Genomic DNA, 17,300 nt, shown 5'->3' on the forward strand with positions numbered 1-17,300 from the left:
ATTCAGAAGTGTGCCTACTTTGTGGTCACCCAGGCTTGCAAGAACGTATGAATAAAGACTGCTTCGGAATTTGACTCGAACTAAAATTATTTGGCAGTGAGCTTCATTTCTCACACATTCACATAATATGAAAAAAATGAATAAAAAACCTAACCAATGGAGAGATTCCCACCCACAAATGCCCATCAGTTTCAATTGTACTAGGAGTACTTGATGCCAAAGTAGGCCAAATGTCTTCTTGATGTCAAAGTCAAGTAAGCACTTTCTCCTCACCTCTTTGCTACAGCCAGGTGAGGGGGGGGGGGTGAATCAGCCCAGTAGACCAGACCACACACTAAAGTTGTTATGAGCAGTTCACCCCATTTAGTTGCAGTTCTGAACTGTTTCTCTCCCTGATTGATGGTCATATAGACTATCCCATTGTAAGGAATCAAATCCAAATTGGAGGAGAAAGTTTCTGAAATCTTTTTACAAATTGCCTTTTGGGGATTTGGAGGGAGTCTGGGGCAGGTGAAGCTGGAGACTTTCAGGAAGCTTACTGCATATGTTATCCCCTTCTCATCCATTTACAGACAAGTCACGCAATTTCTGCATTTAGGCTCTTACAATCCAAGGGATTAACACGTTCAGTGCAGACTTGTAGTCATTTTTTGCTGTGTGACGTCAGTTCCGGTACTCTGAACTACAACTCCCAGAATGCCCGGGCGCCTCCCCGCCGGATGTTGATCCTGAAGGAACAGTCATGGCGGAGGCGGCGTGTGCGACCGTTTCCAGCCTCTGCCGAGGTCCCGAGTATGAGCTGGCCGGTGTGAACTCGAAGCTTTTCCACGTCGGCTCTTTCGGCAGCCTGTGGCGGAAGCAGCTGGACGGGGCGTACCTGGGGTTGGAGGAAGAGGGCGAGGAGGAGGTGGTCGGGCAGCAGCTGGTCACGCAGTTGGGCCTCCCCTCAGACATGGTGGAGGAGCTGCAGCTGGTGTGCGGGTGAGAGGGAGAGGGAGAGGCAGCAAGGCGTGTGCGCCATGTGCTGGCAGAGCAGGGGATGGGGAACAAAGCCGCCGTGTTTCTCTCCACTCGTTCAGTGACTGGCAGAGCATCTGTATGATTGAATTCTGGAGCAATACAACTGAATGCCCCTCTCCTTGACGCAGACACTGCTGCGTGAAGCATGTGTGAGGGGTGTTTTCCTACCCAGAGAGCAGTGACACCGTCCCCTGCCCAAGGTGGGGGGAGGAGGATGCCAGAGTCCTATACTGCAGTTTGCATGTTGCAGCAAATTCTCAGTCCTCTGTTGAATCTGGCAGTTTGTAACTGTTATGATGAGCCAGTGCTTAAATTCAAACTAAAGTCAAGGCAAAGTGAAGTAAAACTTTGCAGGTCCAGCAGCATCAGTGGAAAGAGAAATGTGTTAACATTTCAAGTACAATGTGACTGAAAAATATTGTAGAGTTACTACAGTGTGAACCCATTGAGCCTCTGAACAGTATCCACCCCTCACCACCCTACCTCCCTACAATCTAAGGAATTACATTTTCAATGCTCAATTTGGATTTTAGTAATGCTAGAAAATGCTGTTGGCCAAAATTTTGTTTTAAAATTCATGACTGAAAGAGTTTTAACTCTTTGAACTTATAATGGTTACAAGACCATTCAGTTAGAGGCTAAACGCCAGCTCGCAGACACCTCCTCCAACTGCCCCCTTGACCATGACCCCACCTCCCACCACCAAACCATCTCCCAGACCATCCATAACCTCATCACCTCAGGGGATTTCCCATCCACCGCCTCCAACCACATAGTCCCACAACCCCGAACCGCCCGTTTCTACCTCCTGCCCAAAATCCACAAACCTGACTGCCCCGGCCGACCCATTGTCTCAGCCTGCTCCTGCCCCACCGAACTCATCTCTGCATACCTCAACACGGTCCTGTCCCCCTTAGTCCAAGAACTCCCCACCTACGTTCGGGACACCACCCACGCCCTCCACCTCCTCCATGATTTTCACTTCCCCGGTCCTCAACGCCTTATCTTCACCATGGACATCCAGTCCCTGTACACCTCCATCCCCCATCACGAAGGACTCAAAGCCCTCCACTTCTTCCTTTCCCGCCGTACCAACCAGTACCCTTCCACTGACACCCTCCTTCGACTGACTGAACTGGTCCTCACCCTGAACAACTTCTTTCCAATCCTCCCACTTCCTTCAAACCAAAGGAGTAGCCATGGGCACCCACATGGGCCCCAGCTATGCCTGCCTCTTCGTAGGATATGTGAACAGTCCATCTTCCGCAGCTACACTGGCACCATCCCCCACCTTTTCCTCCGCTACATCGATGACTGTATCGGCGCTGCCTCATGCTCCCACGAGAAGGTGGAACAGTTCATTCACTTTACCAACACCTTCCACCCCGACCTCAAATTCACCTGGACCGTCTCAGACTCCTCCCTCCCCTTCCTAGACCTTTCCATTTCTATCTCGGGCGACCGAATCAACATGGACATTTATTATAAACCGACCGACTCCTACAGCTACCTAGAATACACCTCCTCCCACCCTGCCCTGTGTAAAAACGCCATCCCATGTTCCCAATTCCTTCGTCTCCGCCGCATTTGCTCCCAGGAGGACCAGTTCCAAATCCGTACAACCCAGATGGCATCCTTCTTCAAGGACCGCAATTTCCCCCCAGACCTGGTCGACAATGCCCTCAACCGCATCTCTTCCACTTCCTGCTCCTCTGCCCTTGAGCCCTGCCCCTCCAACCGCCACCAGGACAGAACCCCACTGGTCCTCACCTACCACCCCACCAACCTCCATGTACAGCGTATCATCTGCCATCATTTCCGCCACCTCCAAACGGACCCCACCACCAGGGATATATTTCCCTCCCCTATCGGCGTTCCGAAAAGACCACTCCCTCCGTGACTCCCTCGTCAGGTCCACACCCCCCCCACCAACCCAACCTCCACTCCCTGCAACCGCAAGAAATGCAAAACTTGCGCCCACACCTCCCCCCTTACTTCCCTCCAAGGCCCCAAGTGATACTTCCATATCCGCCACAAATTCACCTGCACCTCCACGCACATCATCTATTGCATCCTCTGGACCCGATGTGGCCTCCTCTATATTGGGGAGACAGGCCGCCTACTTGCGGAACGTTTCAGAGAACACCTCTGGGACACCCGGACCAACCAATCCAACCACCCCGTGGCTCAACACTTCAACTCCCCCTCCCACTCCACCAAGGACATGCAGGTCCATGGACTCCTCCATCGCCAGACCATAGCAATACGATGGTTGGAGGAAGAGCACCTCATCTTCCGCCTAGGAACCCTCCAACCACAAGGGATGAACTCAGATTTCTCCAGTTTCCTCATTTCCCCTCCCCCCACCTTGTCTCAGTCAAATCCCTCGAACTCAGCACCGCCTTCCTAACCTGCAATCTTCTTCCTGACCTTCCCACCCCCACCCCACTCCGGCCTATCACCCTCACCTTGACGACCTTCCACCTATCGCATTTCCACCGCCCCTCCCCTAAGTCCCTCCTCCCTACCTTTTATCTTAGCCTGCTGGACACACTTTCCTCATTCCTGAAGAAGGGCTTATGCCCGAAACGTTGATTCTCCTGTTCCTTGGATGCTGCCTGACCTGCTGCGCTTTTCCAGCAACACATTTTCAGCTCATTCACTTAGTTGTGCCATGTCTACTTGCAAGAGCAAATTACCTAATTTCAGTCCTCAATATTTTTACCCCATAACTCTGTAAACCTTTAAGAGAATTATCCAATTTTGATCCATCTAAAAGATAGTAGGACAGAGGAGCACAATTAGACTGTTTAGTAAATTATGTCTGCTCCGTCATTTGGTCCTGGCTATGTTTACCAATCGCATTCTCCCTTAAGACCATAAGATATAGACATTCACATTCAAATGGTACATTCAGATTCTGATCCTTTTCCTGAATAAAAACATCTTATCATTGTTTGCTTAGCCAATCACCTTTAAGTTATTGCTGAAAAGATGCATTTTGTTGAAATATTTTTCATCTTGCATTCATCAGGACAATGTGAAACATACCAATTCAATGGAAAATTTTACATTTATACTTGGGAGGAGTGTGATGATTGACGGAGGCCTTATTGTGGATAATCTGCCAATTAATAATAATAGCCAGTTCCTATTAAGCTTTGTTTAAACTTTAAAGCAAGCATGTTAATTATGGTCAGGGCTTTGTCATGGAAAAATAAACCAGTAAATGGCCGGCAGTTATTTTAAGTTAAACAAGTGCAGTGTGTGTACATGCCCTTTTTGTATGCAAAGAACAGTGCATCGTGCATTCATATATGTAGTTTCTAGTACACGCAAGTGTGCCACTTTGCAAACCAGACTGACAACCTTAATTTAGTTGTCAGTGAATTAGTCGTAGAGATGTGCAGCATGGAAACAGACCCTTTGGTCCAACTCATCCATGCCAATCAGATATCCCAACCTGACCTAGTCCCACTTGCCAGTATCTGACCCATATCCCTCCAAACACTTTCTATTCCGGATTCTGCAGTGGTGTTGTTTTAAAAGAGTGTGGTTGAAGGGCACTACAGTTCTGCATTTTATGATGCAGTCAGTGTTCTGAAATGGTTGCATCTGGATCTGACATAGTAAAGACTTGTTGTACATGCAGACAAAGACACCACTGCTAGTGCCTACAATTGGAACAGTATCTTGTTAGCCCCAGAAATACTAACAACACATAGGCAAGCTCCATCTGAAAATGGAGTCTGCTTGCTTTTCTTAAGGTTTGTCCTTTTTGCTTTTCGTTGTAAGCTATGTTGAACATTTACAGCTCATGGCACTGGCTCAACATAGAGGTAATGTGGAATTTGTTGTGTTTGCAAGTGATAGCAAAACTGGTGGTGTAGTGGACAGTGAAGAAGATTATCTCAATACAACAGGACCTTGATCAGATGGGCCAGTAAACCGAGGAGTGGCAAATGAAGAGTAATTTAGATAAATGTAAGGTATTGCATTTTAGTGTGGTAAACTAGAACAGGACTTGTACACGTCACAGTAGGGCCCTGGGGAGTGTTGCTGAACAAAGATCTGTGGGTGTAGGTGCATAATTCCCTGAAGGTGAAATCGCAGGGTGGTGAAGAAGGCATTAGACGTGCTTGCCTTCATTGGTCAGAACATTGAGTATAGGGGTTGGGATGTCCTGTTACAGCTGTGGAGGACATTGGTGAAATCACTTTTAGAATACTGCAAATGATTCTGGTCTCTGTTCTTTGGAAAGATTTTGTTAAAATTGAGAGGGTGCAGAAAAGATTTACAAGGATGTTGCTGGGACTGGAGGGTTTGACTTGGAGGGAGAGGCTGAATAGCCTAGGGCTTTTATCCTTGGAGCTTCAGGGGCTAAGGGGTGCCATTATAGACATTTATAAAATCATGAGGGGCACGGATAGGGTGCATAGCCAAGGTCTTTCTCCCAGGGTGCGGGAGTCCAAAATTTGAGTGTATAGGTTTGAGGTGAGAGGGGAAAGATTTAAAAGGGACCTGAGGTGTAAGTTTTCACACGGGATAGTACATTTATGGAACAAGCTGCCAGAGGAAGTGGTGGATTCGGGTACAATTACACAATTTAAATGGCTTCTGGATGGGTGCATGAGTAGGAAGGGTTCAGGGAGATGTATGCCAAATACTGGCAAATGGAATTAGGTCACATTAAGATATCTAGTGAACACAGCAGTTTGACCGAAGAGTCTATGTCTGTGAGCATGCTATATGATCTTATGATTCTGATTGTAAGACTCAACTGGTTTGAAGAAGGATCACTCAGCTATTTAGGCTTCATGCATGAGTAATCCAACCTTGCCTCCATTGCATTAACTGAAGAATGGCAAATTATAGAATTTTACAGCTCAGAAGGAGGTTCATTTCTCATTATTCATTCTATTAAAGTCCATCAGTTTTAAATTAAATTAGATTTCTGCACTAAAGTAAACAATTCTCATGCATTAAGTCTGACCATACAAATAAAGTTAAAAATCATTAAAAAAATTTATAAATTCTGTTTCCTATGACCCTACTTGACTAGCTACCTGAGAAAGAGCAGCACTCCGAAAGCTTGTACTTCCAAATAAACCTGTTGGACTAATATTTGGAGGTACCAGTGTTGGACTGGGATGGGCGAAGTTAACAGGTTATAGTCCAACAGGCTACCACCTCATGAAGAAGCAACGCTTTGAATGCTAGTGATTCCAAATAAATCTTTTGGCCTATAATCTGGCATTGTGATTTTAACTTTGTCCACTCCAGTCCAACACTGGCACCTCCACATCATATAGATGATGTGGAGGTGCCTTGATTCCTGGTATTGTTTTTGTAAATCTCCTCCATACCTCCCCATGGCTTGACAACCACCTAAAATGTGGTCAGAATTGAGGGCATTACCCTAGTTTGAGGCTAAAACAATGGTTTATATGAACTGACTAAATGGATGGGAGTTCTACTACTAATACTTGACAGGCTTACTAAGAGAAATTCAAAGGCACAAAAAAGAAGTTTCTGATATGGAAATGTGACAGTGTCTAGCTATATACAGACCATGTTGACGCAAACTATAATTACAGGGAACTTTTGATGCTTTCTCTTTTTAAATTTGTGAACTACAGGCAGCTCATCTGCGTCACTGTTTCACATGATGACCATTGAAAGCTTTCTCCTTTGTTTTGTACAGTGTTGATACATTGAAATGCACAGAACAGGACACCAGTACAGATGTCATCCCAGAAGATACAGACCTTGTCACGTTAGAGTATGTATTTTAATTATATTTATTCATCTCTTCATCTACGTTTGCTTTTACTATGTCGTCTCCTAGCCATCCTTCACCATTCTGTCTCCACTGCCAGCATTTCAAGGCCCCTAGTTAGCACAGCTGAAAATGTGTTGCTGTAAAAGCGCAGCAGGTCAGGCAGCATCCAGGGAACAGGAGAATCAACATTTCGGGCATAAGCCCTCACTTTCTCCTTAGTTAACACAACCTCGTAGATGTATTAATGGGATATCTTTGCCTGCAATTCATAAAAAGGAATAACAAGGGGGTAAATGGGGCGGGGGGGGGGGGGAGAGGAGGGGTGTGGGGGGGGAGGAGGGGGTCGGGCGCAGGGGTGGGGTCAGATGGGCTAGGCATGCGGGGGTGGCTGAGGTTCGGTGGACGGGGTTGGGGGGGTGGATGGGGGCGGACAGGGTTGGCGGGGCAGGGGTTTGCGCAAGGTGTGCTGCTGCCGAGTCTCCTGACCGAGGAGTGTACTTAACCGAAAACTCTGAGCCCCAAAGGAGAAGCGTTGATTCAATTAACCGAATAATCAATTATCCGAACATAATAGTACCCACCCTTCTCGTTCGGATAATCGAGGTTCCTCTGTATGTGGACTTGTGTAAGGTGCTTGATAAGGTTCCTCATGGCAGACTGGTTAGCAAGGTTAGATCTCATGGAATACAGGGCGAACTCATCATTTGGATACAGAACTGGCTTAAAGAGGACAGAGGGTGGTGGAGGAGGTTTGTTTTTCAGGTTGAAGGCCTGTGACCAGTGGTGTGCCACAAGGATCGGTGCTGGGTCCATTACTTTTCATCATTTATGTAAATGATTTGGATGTGACCATAAGACGTATAGTTAGTAAGTTTGCAGATGACACCAAAATTGGAGGTGTAGTGGACAGTGAAGAAGGTTACCTCAGATTACAACAGGATCGTGATCAGATGGGCCAGTGGGCCTGAGGAGTGGCAGACAGAGTTTAATTTATTTAAATGAAAGGTGCTGCATTTTGGGAAAGCAAATCTTAGCAGGACTTATACACTTAATGGTAAGGTACTAGGGAATGTTGCTGAACAAAGAGACCTTGGAGTGCAAGTTCATAGCTCCTGAAAGTAGAGTTGCAGGTAGATAGGATAGTGAAAAAGGCATTGGTATGCTCTCCTTTATTGGTCAGAGTATTGAGTACAGGTGTTGGGAGGTTGTGTTGCGACTGTACGGGATGTTGGTTAGGCCACTTTTGGAATATTGCGTACAGTTCTGGTCTCCTTCCTATAGGAAGGATGTTGTGAAACTCTGAAAGAGTTCAGAAAAGATTTACAAGAATAATGCCAGGGTTGGAGGATTTGAGCTATAAGGAGAGGTTGACTAGGCTGGGGCTGTTTTCCCTGGAGCATCGGACGCTAAGGGGTGACCTTATAGTGGTTTAACAAATCATGAAGGGCATGGATAGGTTAATTGGACAGGTCTTTTCCCTGGAGTAGGGGAGTTCAGAACTAGAGGGTATAGGTTTAGGGTGAGGGGGGGAAAGATATAAACGAGACCTAAGGGGCATCTTTTTCAAGCAGAGGATTGTGTGTGTGTGGGGGGGGGTGTGTGGGTGGAATGGACTGCCAGAGGAAGTGGTGGAGGCAGGTACAATTGCAACATTTAAAAGGCATCTGGATGGGTATATGAATAGGAAAGATTTGGAGGGACATGAGTCGGGTGGTGGCAGGTGGGACTAGATTGGTTTGGGATAGCTGGTCGGCATGGATGGGTTGGACCAAAGGGTCTCTTTCCATGCTGTACCTCTCTATGACTCTGTTGGTGTACCATAAGGTCGGTGATGGTTTTGGATGGGTGCTGCCCACACATGAAGAATTAATACTGAAATCATCTTTTTGAAAAAGTGCTTTGTATTCTCCTTCATTGGAGAATTCAAAGTGTCTGAGGATGGCAGGTAAATTTAACGTCACAAGCAATCCCAAAAAAAGGTGAAAAATTCAAGCGGTTAACCCATCCAGTATTACCTCCCATTTTGTCTCCTCCATGGTCCAAATGGGGCTGAATCATTTCTGGCATCTTGTTAGGAGCTGGCAAACAATGCAGGGTTTGCTTGCAGGATCTGAGTATGGGAGGGAAAGAATTTGAGTAGCTGCTCCTCCAATCATAGATTCTGTCCATCCCGTGCTTACTTTTTCACTTTTCCCAGTTGCAGGTTCCCTCATTTTCTTTCCTGTCTTTTTAGCTTGTTGTATTCTGTGTCATCATATCCTCTCTATCCTATCCCCCCACTCCAGTGGGGTCATCTGTTCTGTCCAGTTTGGCAGTTAGACACACCATTGTTCTGTATTCTCACATTCTGATCACTTAATCTGCACCTATCTCCCCCATCACTCCACCCTCAACTATTGCATAAATGTTGCCCCCTCCACACTTTGTTAGCTCTGATGAAGAGTCACCTAAACTCTAAATGTTAACTTGCTCTCTCAGCATTGATGCTGCCTGACCTGCTGTGATTTCCAGCCTTTTTGTTTTCAGTACCGATTTCAGCATCTGCAGTAATTTGCTCCTCCAGGTTCCCTCTATTTCTTCCCTCTTAGCCCTCCAAAAACAAAATCCATGGTTGGAAGAGCAAGATTGGGAAGAAAGAATCCTGTGCTTGTAGGATCTGAAACAATTACCCTAGAAAATGAGTCTGACACATTTTGGTTGTAGAATTTCAACACAGTCCAGGAGGCCTAGGAGAAGAAATAGTGAGTAGAAGAGAAGGCTGAAAATAAGGCAAGAAGCAGGTTGTGGGGAGCCAACTCGAGCAAGAATGTCTTCAAAGGCAGCTACCAGAAAGAATTCCTAAGTCCCATGAATTTTCAAGGAGGGTTTGAGGGACTGTGTCAGAACCTGATACATTAAAAGTTTGCCTAGATCCATTGCTGCGATTGGTCTCTTTCCACCTCCCCCTTTCCTGTGCATAAACTACAAATTAAAATAAAAACAATGTTCAGCTGTGTGGTGACACTGAAGTTGCTCACAGAAGTGTCTTCCTATTGAGACATGATCTGAGTTACCACTTTCTACAAGTAACCTTATTTGGAAGGTTATTAATTTTATCGAAGACTAGTGTCGTTCAGTTGAGTTTAACCGGTAATGCATGACTGTACCTCTTGTCTGAATCTAACTGACAGAACTCAAGATTAAAGGTGATATGAAGTGATGTTGCACGGCTGAGAAAGACATTCAAACTGATTACATGTTGCAAATTGAAATTTTTAAAAAATCTAACGCAAGTATAATACCTTATTAAAATTCGATAGCTCATTTCAGCTGTGCAGTTAGTTCATTCTCCTGCAGGTCTGAGGAGATATACTCTAAATTATGTACATTTATTGGTTCCTTGCACATTTTCCCCTTGAAATATTTACCACATACTGACAGTTTCTGTTAAGTTTGCTTCTGAGCGCATGAGGAATAAAATTTTAAATAATACATACAGAGATCTCTAGCTTCTGAGGTGCCAGGCTTCAGCTAATTCTATTCACTCCACATGATAACAAAAAATAGTTGGAGTCTCTGGACAGTGGAAAGGCTAAGAGCCCTGACAACACTGTTGTTGTAAAATTGAAGACTTCTGCTCCAGAATGTGCTGACCCCTAGCCAAGCTTTCTCAGTACAGCCACAGCACTGGCATCTACCTGACGATCTGGAAAATGACCTAGGTATGTTGTGTTTACAGAAAGCAATCAACAAATCCAACCTGGCTAGTTATTGTATCATCAGCTGTCTATCTCACAACCCAACAAAACTAGAGTTAATGGGGATTAACCTTCCTCTGTTTGTTGGAATCGTGCATGGGATAAAGGAAGATAGTTGTTGTTATTTTCAGTCATCCTTGAATGCGTTCCTTGGAAGTGTCTGAGGCCCAACCAGTGTCAGCTGCTTCATCAATAACCTTCCCTGAAACATAAGGTCAGAAGTGGGAATATTTGCTGTTGAATGCTGGTCAATGTCCAGCTTTGGAGGAGGTGAGGGACATGCCCAGAGTGACGTGCTGCAAAAAGCCAGGCAATAACTGTCTCTAACTAGAGAACCTAACCATTGTCACTTGATGTTCAATGGCATTCCATCTCTGAATCCCCCATTATCAATATCCTGCGGGTTACTATTGACCATAAACTGAATTGGACGAACCATGTAAGTACAATAGCTACAAGAGCAAGTCAGATGCTAGGAATCTTGCAACAATTAACTTGCCACCTGTCTCCCCAAAGCCTGTACACCGTCTTCAAGGCACAAGGCAAAAGTGTGATGGAATACTGTAACAGCACTTAAGTTTGACACCATTCAGGACAAAGTAGCCTGCTTGATCCAAAAGCATTTAGTTACTCTATCACTGGTGCTCATTAGCAACAGTATATACCATCGACAAGATGCATTGTAGAAATTCACCACGGCTTATATGGCACCTTCCAAACCAATTACTACTGCCATCGAGAAATACAAAGGTAGCAGATAGATGGGAGCACCATTACTTATGAATTCCTTTCCAAGCCACTCACCATCCTGATTTGGGAGTATATCACTGTTCCTTCAGTATTGCTGGGTTAAAGTCCTGGAATTCCCTCCCAGCAACCCAAGCGCATGGCTTGTGGCAATTCATGAAAGCAGCACATCACCACCACCTTCTCAAGCAACAAGGCCTACATCCCACGAATGGATGAATTCTTCTAAAAAATGTACATTTGATAATTTTGCTGTCTTTTATATTTTAAAAGAAAGCAAATCGTAAACACCCAATTTGTGAGAAATGAAGCTCATTCACTTCAATAATTTCAATCCGAGACAAGATCTGAAGCAATCAGTATTGTTTATTATATGCTTGCAAGTGTGGTGCCTAAAATAGGCACGCAGAGTTTAGCGAGTACATATCTTATATAGGATTCATTTCTCCTTCTCTCCTCCCACTACTCTAAACCCGGCGCCCATTACTATTGTTTATCTCTTGCCTTATCCGGCCTTGTGCATAACAAAGTACAAGTTTTACTTGGCCATTTCACTACATCCTGCTGTGGTCCATTGTTAGGTATATCCTCCTTCACTGCATCTGTTTCCCTTACTTATGACATTTCCTCCCATTCCTCAACCATATTGAGCCTTATGACCTTTTAATTGAGGTTTGTTTTTTGTTTTTGCAGAAGTGGGAAACAGATGCTTATAACTGCTGTTTGTACAAGCATTCCTGGCTTAACCTACATCCGCACAGCACCTTATCTATTTGTCTGTAACATCTACCATTGTTTGCAGGCGCATTTCATTCTTGTATGCACATTTTAGCGAATACAAAAACAATTATATATTTCCTTCACTCAGCTCTTAGTTGAAACAGTTTTACACTGGTGTGAGTTCATTTACCTTGCATAAATAATTATGATTGCAGAAATAACACTACTTTACCTATATCCCACACAATTCAACACCCATACAAGGGGTGATGGTATGATCTGTCTGTATTGCCCAACAAGGGAGGTAATGAGAAGGAAAAAATGAGCCCTTGAAAACCAAAACAAAAACCAAAAGTCAACCCTTGAGGAAAATCCTAGAGCCTGCAAAAGAATAATTCTTGTCCCTACTTCATTGTTGTTATTTTTGGAGATGGGAGTGATATATATGAATATACATCTTGCAGCCTCCTGTGTGGAGAGTATAGGCACAATAGCCAATTGAATGAGCAGACTAGATGGACAAAGTTCAGCTTTTTAAATAATCAATGTTACCTTTTGAGTGCTTAATAGGATTCATTTATGGATCCCTGTGAGTGACCATGTTAGGGATTTTAATGTTCCTTTTTGTCACATTTTTGGATTTCTTCAGACATTTGGGATAATTTATATAAATTACTATTAAGTTAATTCTGGGCTATCGGTCAGTGCATTTCTATCAAATTAGTTAGAGCCAATTAAAATGTTTATACAAACTGTTTTTCCTTCTGCAGCACTTCAGTTTTTCCTCCTGAACTATGTAAGGAAAAATTTGTGTGAATTGTGCAGTGTTATGATCAAAGAGTCTGTTGTCCAGAAAAAAACAGAAGCCAATTTGATGATTGGCTAAATTTTGCAATCACCAGACAGAATTAGAGAGGATTTGAATTCCACTCATTTGTCTTGTCTCCCTAGGTGGGTCAGGGTGGCAGACAAGAAGTCTGAAATGCAGCTCCTAAGTTTAAATCCTTAGTTTAAATACTAGTGAGAAACATTTCTAACCCACTAGCAATGTGGCATTCTTTGCTGCACTTTATTGAAAGGGTAGTTTTGGTATCATTTTAAAATTCTCTATAAAGTTTATTTGCTCATTCACACAGTTAAGGCAATTAGCTTTCGTTTTAATTTTGAAGAATGTATCTTTCTGAAAGGCAAGAAAAATATATGCAAGATTACAAGTCAGTTCACAAGGAGCATGATTGGTACAACCCTGTGATTTACCATTGAACAGTAAAGGCTTTTAAGGAACACAAGAAGCTCTTGTGGAGTCAAGAACAGGTAGTAGAGTGCAATGTAAAAGACAAAAAGCATATGGCAAAAGGACTGGTAGAAATTTGGATCTCCCTCAAAAATCAGTTTTATATTGCCTGTTGTTCACAATTTGTACTAATGATTCTGACTTTGGAATCATGCAATTTCTAAACTTATGAATGACACCAAGTTGGGAGTATAGTCAATTGTTACAGAAAGATGAATAAACGTGTAGAATTAGTATATAACTAGCTAGATAATGAATTTTGACACTAGTGAGATATTACATTCATTCAGGAAAATATAAGAATTTAAATAGAATAGAAGAATATTATCTTCAAGCAGTGGAACACCGATAACTGAAAGAAGTGACGCTGGTGCATAAGACTATAAAAGACAACTAGGAATTAATTAGAGCTAATTTCTAGAGAGATCTGATTATGAAACAGACCTAGATAAAAAAGTATCAAGAATTCAAGTAAGGAATTCAGAGGAAGCTTCTTTACGCGTCAGTGGTATGAATGCAGAACTTGGAAGTAATTATGTAAACAATGTAAGTGCATTTAACGTAAGACAAGGTGAACATAGGATGGAGAGCAGAACACGGGGCATGAGAACCAGGAAGCAATTTAAATGTAGTAAACTTGCCAAATGTTTTCCCAGTGTCCCCAAGTTTTAATGCCGCAGGTTTCATCTGACTCCAGAGCATTGCTAGGAGAATGGGTGTTGGACATGTAGGCTGTTGATCGGATTGGTTTGGAGAAATCCAGCCTGATCAATTCATGTGCTGTTGTTTTTGCAGCAGCAGTCTAACCTCAGAAGGCAGGTTATAGGGCCATGTCCCCCAGTTTAATAACATTATTTCTGCATGAACATTCTTAATAGTATTGCACTGTGCTTGAGGGTAATATTTTAGTACTGTAAGGTTGTTAATACATATAGAAAGATATCAGAAAGTACTTCATATTGAAGGAAATGTTAACCCCTTTGAGTAAATGTTTTCTTGATGGTATGATTTTTTGAAGTGTAGTTTTCATATCTGTATCCTGCATATAATCATTCAAGCAAAACTGCACAGACTATGTGTACATGACAGGAAAGGAAAAAAAAAGAAGTCAACATATTTATCTGTCTGGAAGTATTATTTAAAACTATCAATAAAAACACACATTTGTCAAATGTTCCCATCTAATGAGTGGGAGAAAGTGAGTATTGCAGATGCTGGAGATCAGAGTCAAAGTGTGTTAGAAAAGCACAGTCCGTCACTTTTGCTGCCTGGCTGGCAGTGCTATTCCAGCATAACCATCTAATGAGTTGTCAACATTTGGAATGGATCTCTAGGTAGAAAGTTGACACCTAACAGATGGATCCTCTAATAAAGTGGCTATAGATATTTTCCAACTTAAATACTTACTTGAAATGCATCTCTCATATAGAATACGAAGAAAAGTCATTAAAAAGAGAAAGGAACGTTTGACATATGATCGTGCCTGTAGGCAAGAAATTTATGAACATGAATATGTAAGTATATCTGTCTTAATCATAATTCTGATTTAATTTCAGAGCCATTTTTAATCAAATTGTTTGGCTTTCTGATTACTTGAAGGAGTAAGAATAAAGTGTAGAGTTGCAAATTATAGACAAAATATTTAAAATCCTTCAGGGTTAACTTAATTTTCCATATAGGATAGAATGATCAGGGCCTGGAATGCTGTAATTCTGTTCTATACATTTGAATTCTCAAGGATGTAACCATGCCATGATGCAGTCGAGTAATGTATCAAGCGAAGGTTAGATTAGTTTTCAGAATTGGGGAGGTGTTAACTTTCAGGCAAATCCAAATATATTGCATCCACTGCCTCCTTTATCCTGTTTGTTACCTCTTCAACTTGTCTGGCATGATTTTCATTCATGAAGCTATGTTGCCTCAGCTTGTTAATATTATGTAGTTCTAAATGTTGAACTATTATTCTTTAATTATAGACTAATTTTTTTCCCATAGTAGCCATTAAGCTAACTTGTCCAGTACTATTGTAGCTTCACTCTTTGTTACTCCACAGAAAATAAGTGACAATGTTGTCATAATTACTCATTTAAATCCATAAAGTATTTGATGTTAAGTGGAATTAGATTTTAAACCTCTCATATTGTAGATGGAGCAGGTTAAAAGATTGATTTTAAAACCAACTTAATGTCACTAAATTTTGAAGTTCTACTTGGAAGAATGATGCTGCTATAGTTAACTACAGTGTTTGTATCTTATGCTTTTATCTGTACTTTGTGCATTTCAGGAAATGCAAGCAGTAGGAAGAAAGCCCAGTAATCCAGAAGATTCCATTGCAGCTGGAGAAGTGATTCTCACTGTTAATGTCTACTCTCCAATTATATTTGTTAAGGTGTGTATTAGGTTCAACCTGTGGTATCCATTTTGCTAGCCACCAGTCACAGTTGGCTATCTTGAGGAGCCATTTCAAAGATGTGACACATTCCTTTTCATAAATAAAGATTAGTAATAAACGCCACTATTCAGCATGTGATCTCAGTACTAATTCACACAATGCATGCACTGTAACTGAACTTTTTGAAAGCACTTTGGTAAAATGGCAAAACTAACTGTTGTAAGTGTTGCCAGTTTCATAGAACACATTGCAATTGATCAGTCAAGCCAACTATTATATGTTGGCATTTATTGACCATATGTCTTGCCCCCCCACCCACCCATGATTCATGCTATTGTTTTATCTGCTTCCTGTGGCTGGGTGTTCCAAATTCTAATCCCTCTCTAAGAAAAGACGTTTCTTATTTATCTATTAATTATCTATTTATCTATTATTTATCTATTAGTAATTGTCTTGTATTTATGAATCTGGTTTGGATTCTCCCACAAGTAGAAACATTCTCTCTACACCAACGTTTTGCTACATCATTGAAATTTTATGTTCATTTATTCTCTCTTGGTCTTCTCTTTTCTCAAGATAAAGATTTAACCTATTCCATCTTGAAATTGAAATCGGTGTCTGATGCCACTTTTAGGTTTTTTGCATTTTTTCATTATCTTTAACTTAAACTTTATATTCAGTCTGCCATTGATATTTTATTCCATGACCTTCATGCCTTTTGGCAAACCTATTATGTGCCACTTTATCAAATATCTTGATATCAAATAGATCAATATCTACCAGATAAAACCATTACCCTCTTCAATCCTCTCATTTGCTCATCTAAAACTCAGTTGTTAAATTTGATTTACTTTAAGAAATCCATGTTGGCTTTCCACAATTAACCCATCCTTGGGCAAGTGACTTGATTTGACTAGGATTACTGTTTTCTAAAAGTTTTCTTGCTATTGAGGTTAAATTGACTGACCTGTAATTGTTTAATTCAACTATGCATTTTTTTTGTTTTTGAATGAGTATCAGTTGCAGCTCTCCAGCTCTCAGGTACAATTTCCATGTCAGAAGAATTGTAAGCTTGTGGCCAGTACCTGAAAATGGGTTGCTGGAAAAGCGCAGCAGGTCAGGCAGCATCCAAGGAACAGGAGAATCGATGTTTCGGGCATAAGCCCTTACCTATCTACCCTTACTTTCCTCAACAGCCTACATAGCATCCAGTCTGGGGCTTAACAGCTTTAAGTACAACAAACCTTTCTAGTATATCTAGTACATTGCTTTCAGTTTGTAACCTTTCTACTATCTCAGTTGCCTACAGCTTTTGCTGTTACTTTGGCACATTTCCTTCCTCAGTAAAGATAGATGCAGAGTACCTATTTATTACCTTCAGCCATACCGTCTGCCTCCATGTTTAGACCTCTTTGGTCCCTAATCAGCCCCATGCCACTACTACTTATTAATTTTTTACTTTACTACTTCCTGTTTTTTTCCCCATTTCCCTGACTTCCATATTCAGCCCAGTTGTTTATTACCAAGCTGATAGCAGATATTTCATGTGCCCCTTTTACCTGCTTCACGTTGGTTTTTTGTTCACCCATGGAGCTGTACTTAGTTTAC

At 42.2% G+C, this 17,300-nt stretch overlaps 1 protein-coding gene across 1 annotated transcript in view; it reads left to right on the top strand.

Moving 5' to 3' along the window:
• The first annotated feature begins 733 nt into the window (after positions 1–733).
• Positions 734–17,300, top strand: part of snapc3 (small nuclear RNA activating complex, polypeptide 3) — a 31,613-nt gene continuing 15,046 nt past the window's right edge. Inside the window, exons 1-4 of the mRNA XM_043720596.2 lie at positions 734–981; positions 6,725–6,802; positions 14,730–14,814; positions 15,585–15,689. Of these exons, the coding sequence (XP_043576531.1) occupies positions 743–981; positions 6,725–6,802; positions 14,730–14,814; positions 15,585–15,689 (507 nt within the window). The 5' untranslated portion in view covers positions 734–742. The remainder of the gene's footprint in view (positions 982–6,724; positions 6,803–14,729; positions 14,815–15,584; positions 15,690–17,300) is intronic.

Source organism: Chiloscyllium plagiosum, unplaced genomic scaffold (genome assembly GCF_037043375.1).
Source record: "Chiloscyllium plagiosum isolate Xiang-an unplaced genomic scaffold, Cpla_swu_hap1 HiC_scaffold_2, whole genome shotgun sequence".
NCBI classification, from domain to species: Eukaryota; Metazoa; Chordata; class Chondrichthyes; order Orectolobiformes; family Hemiscylliidae; genus Chiloscyllium; species Chiloscyllium plagiosum.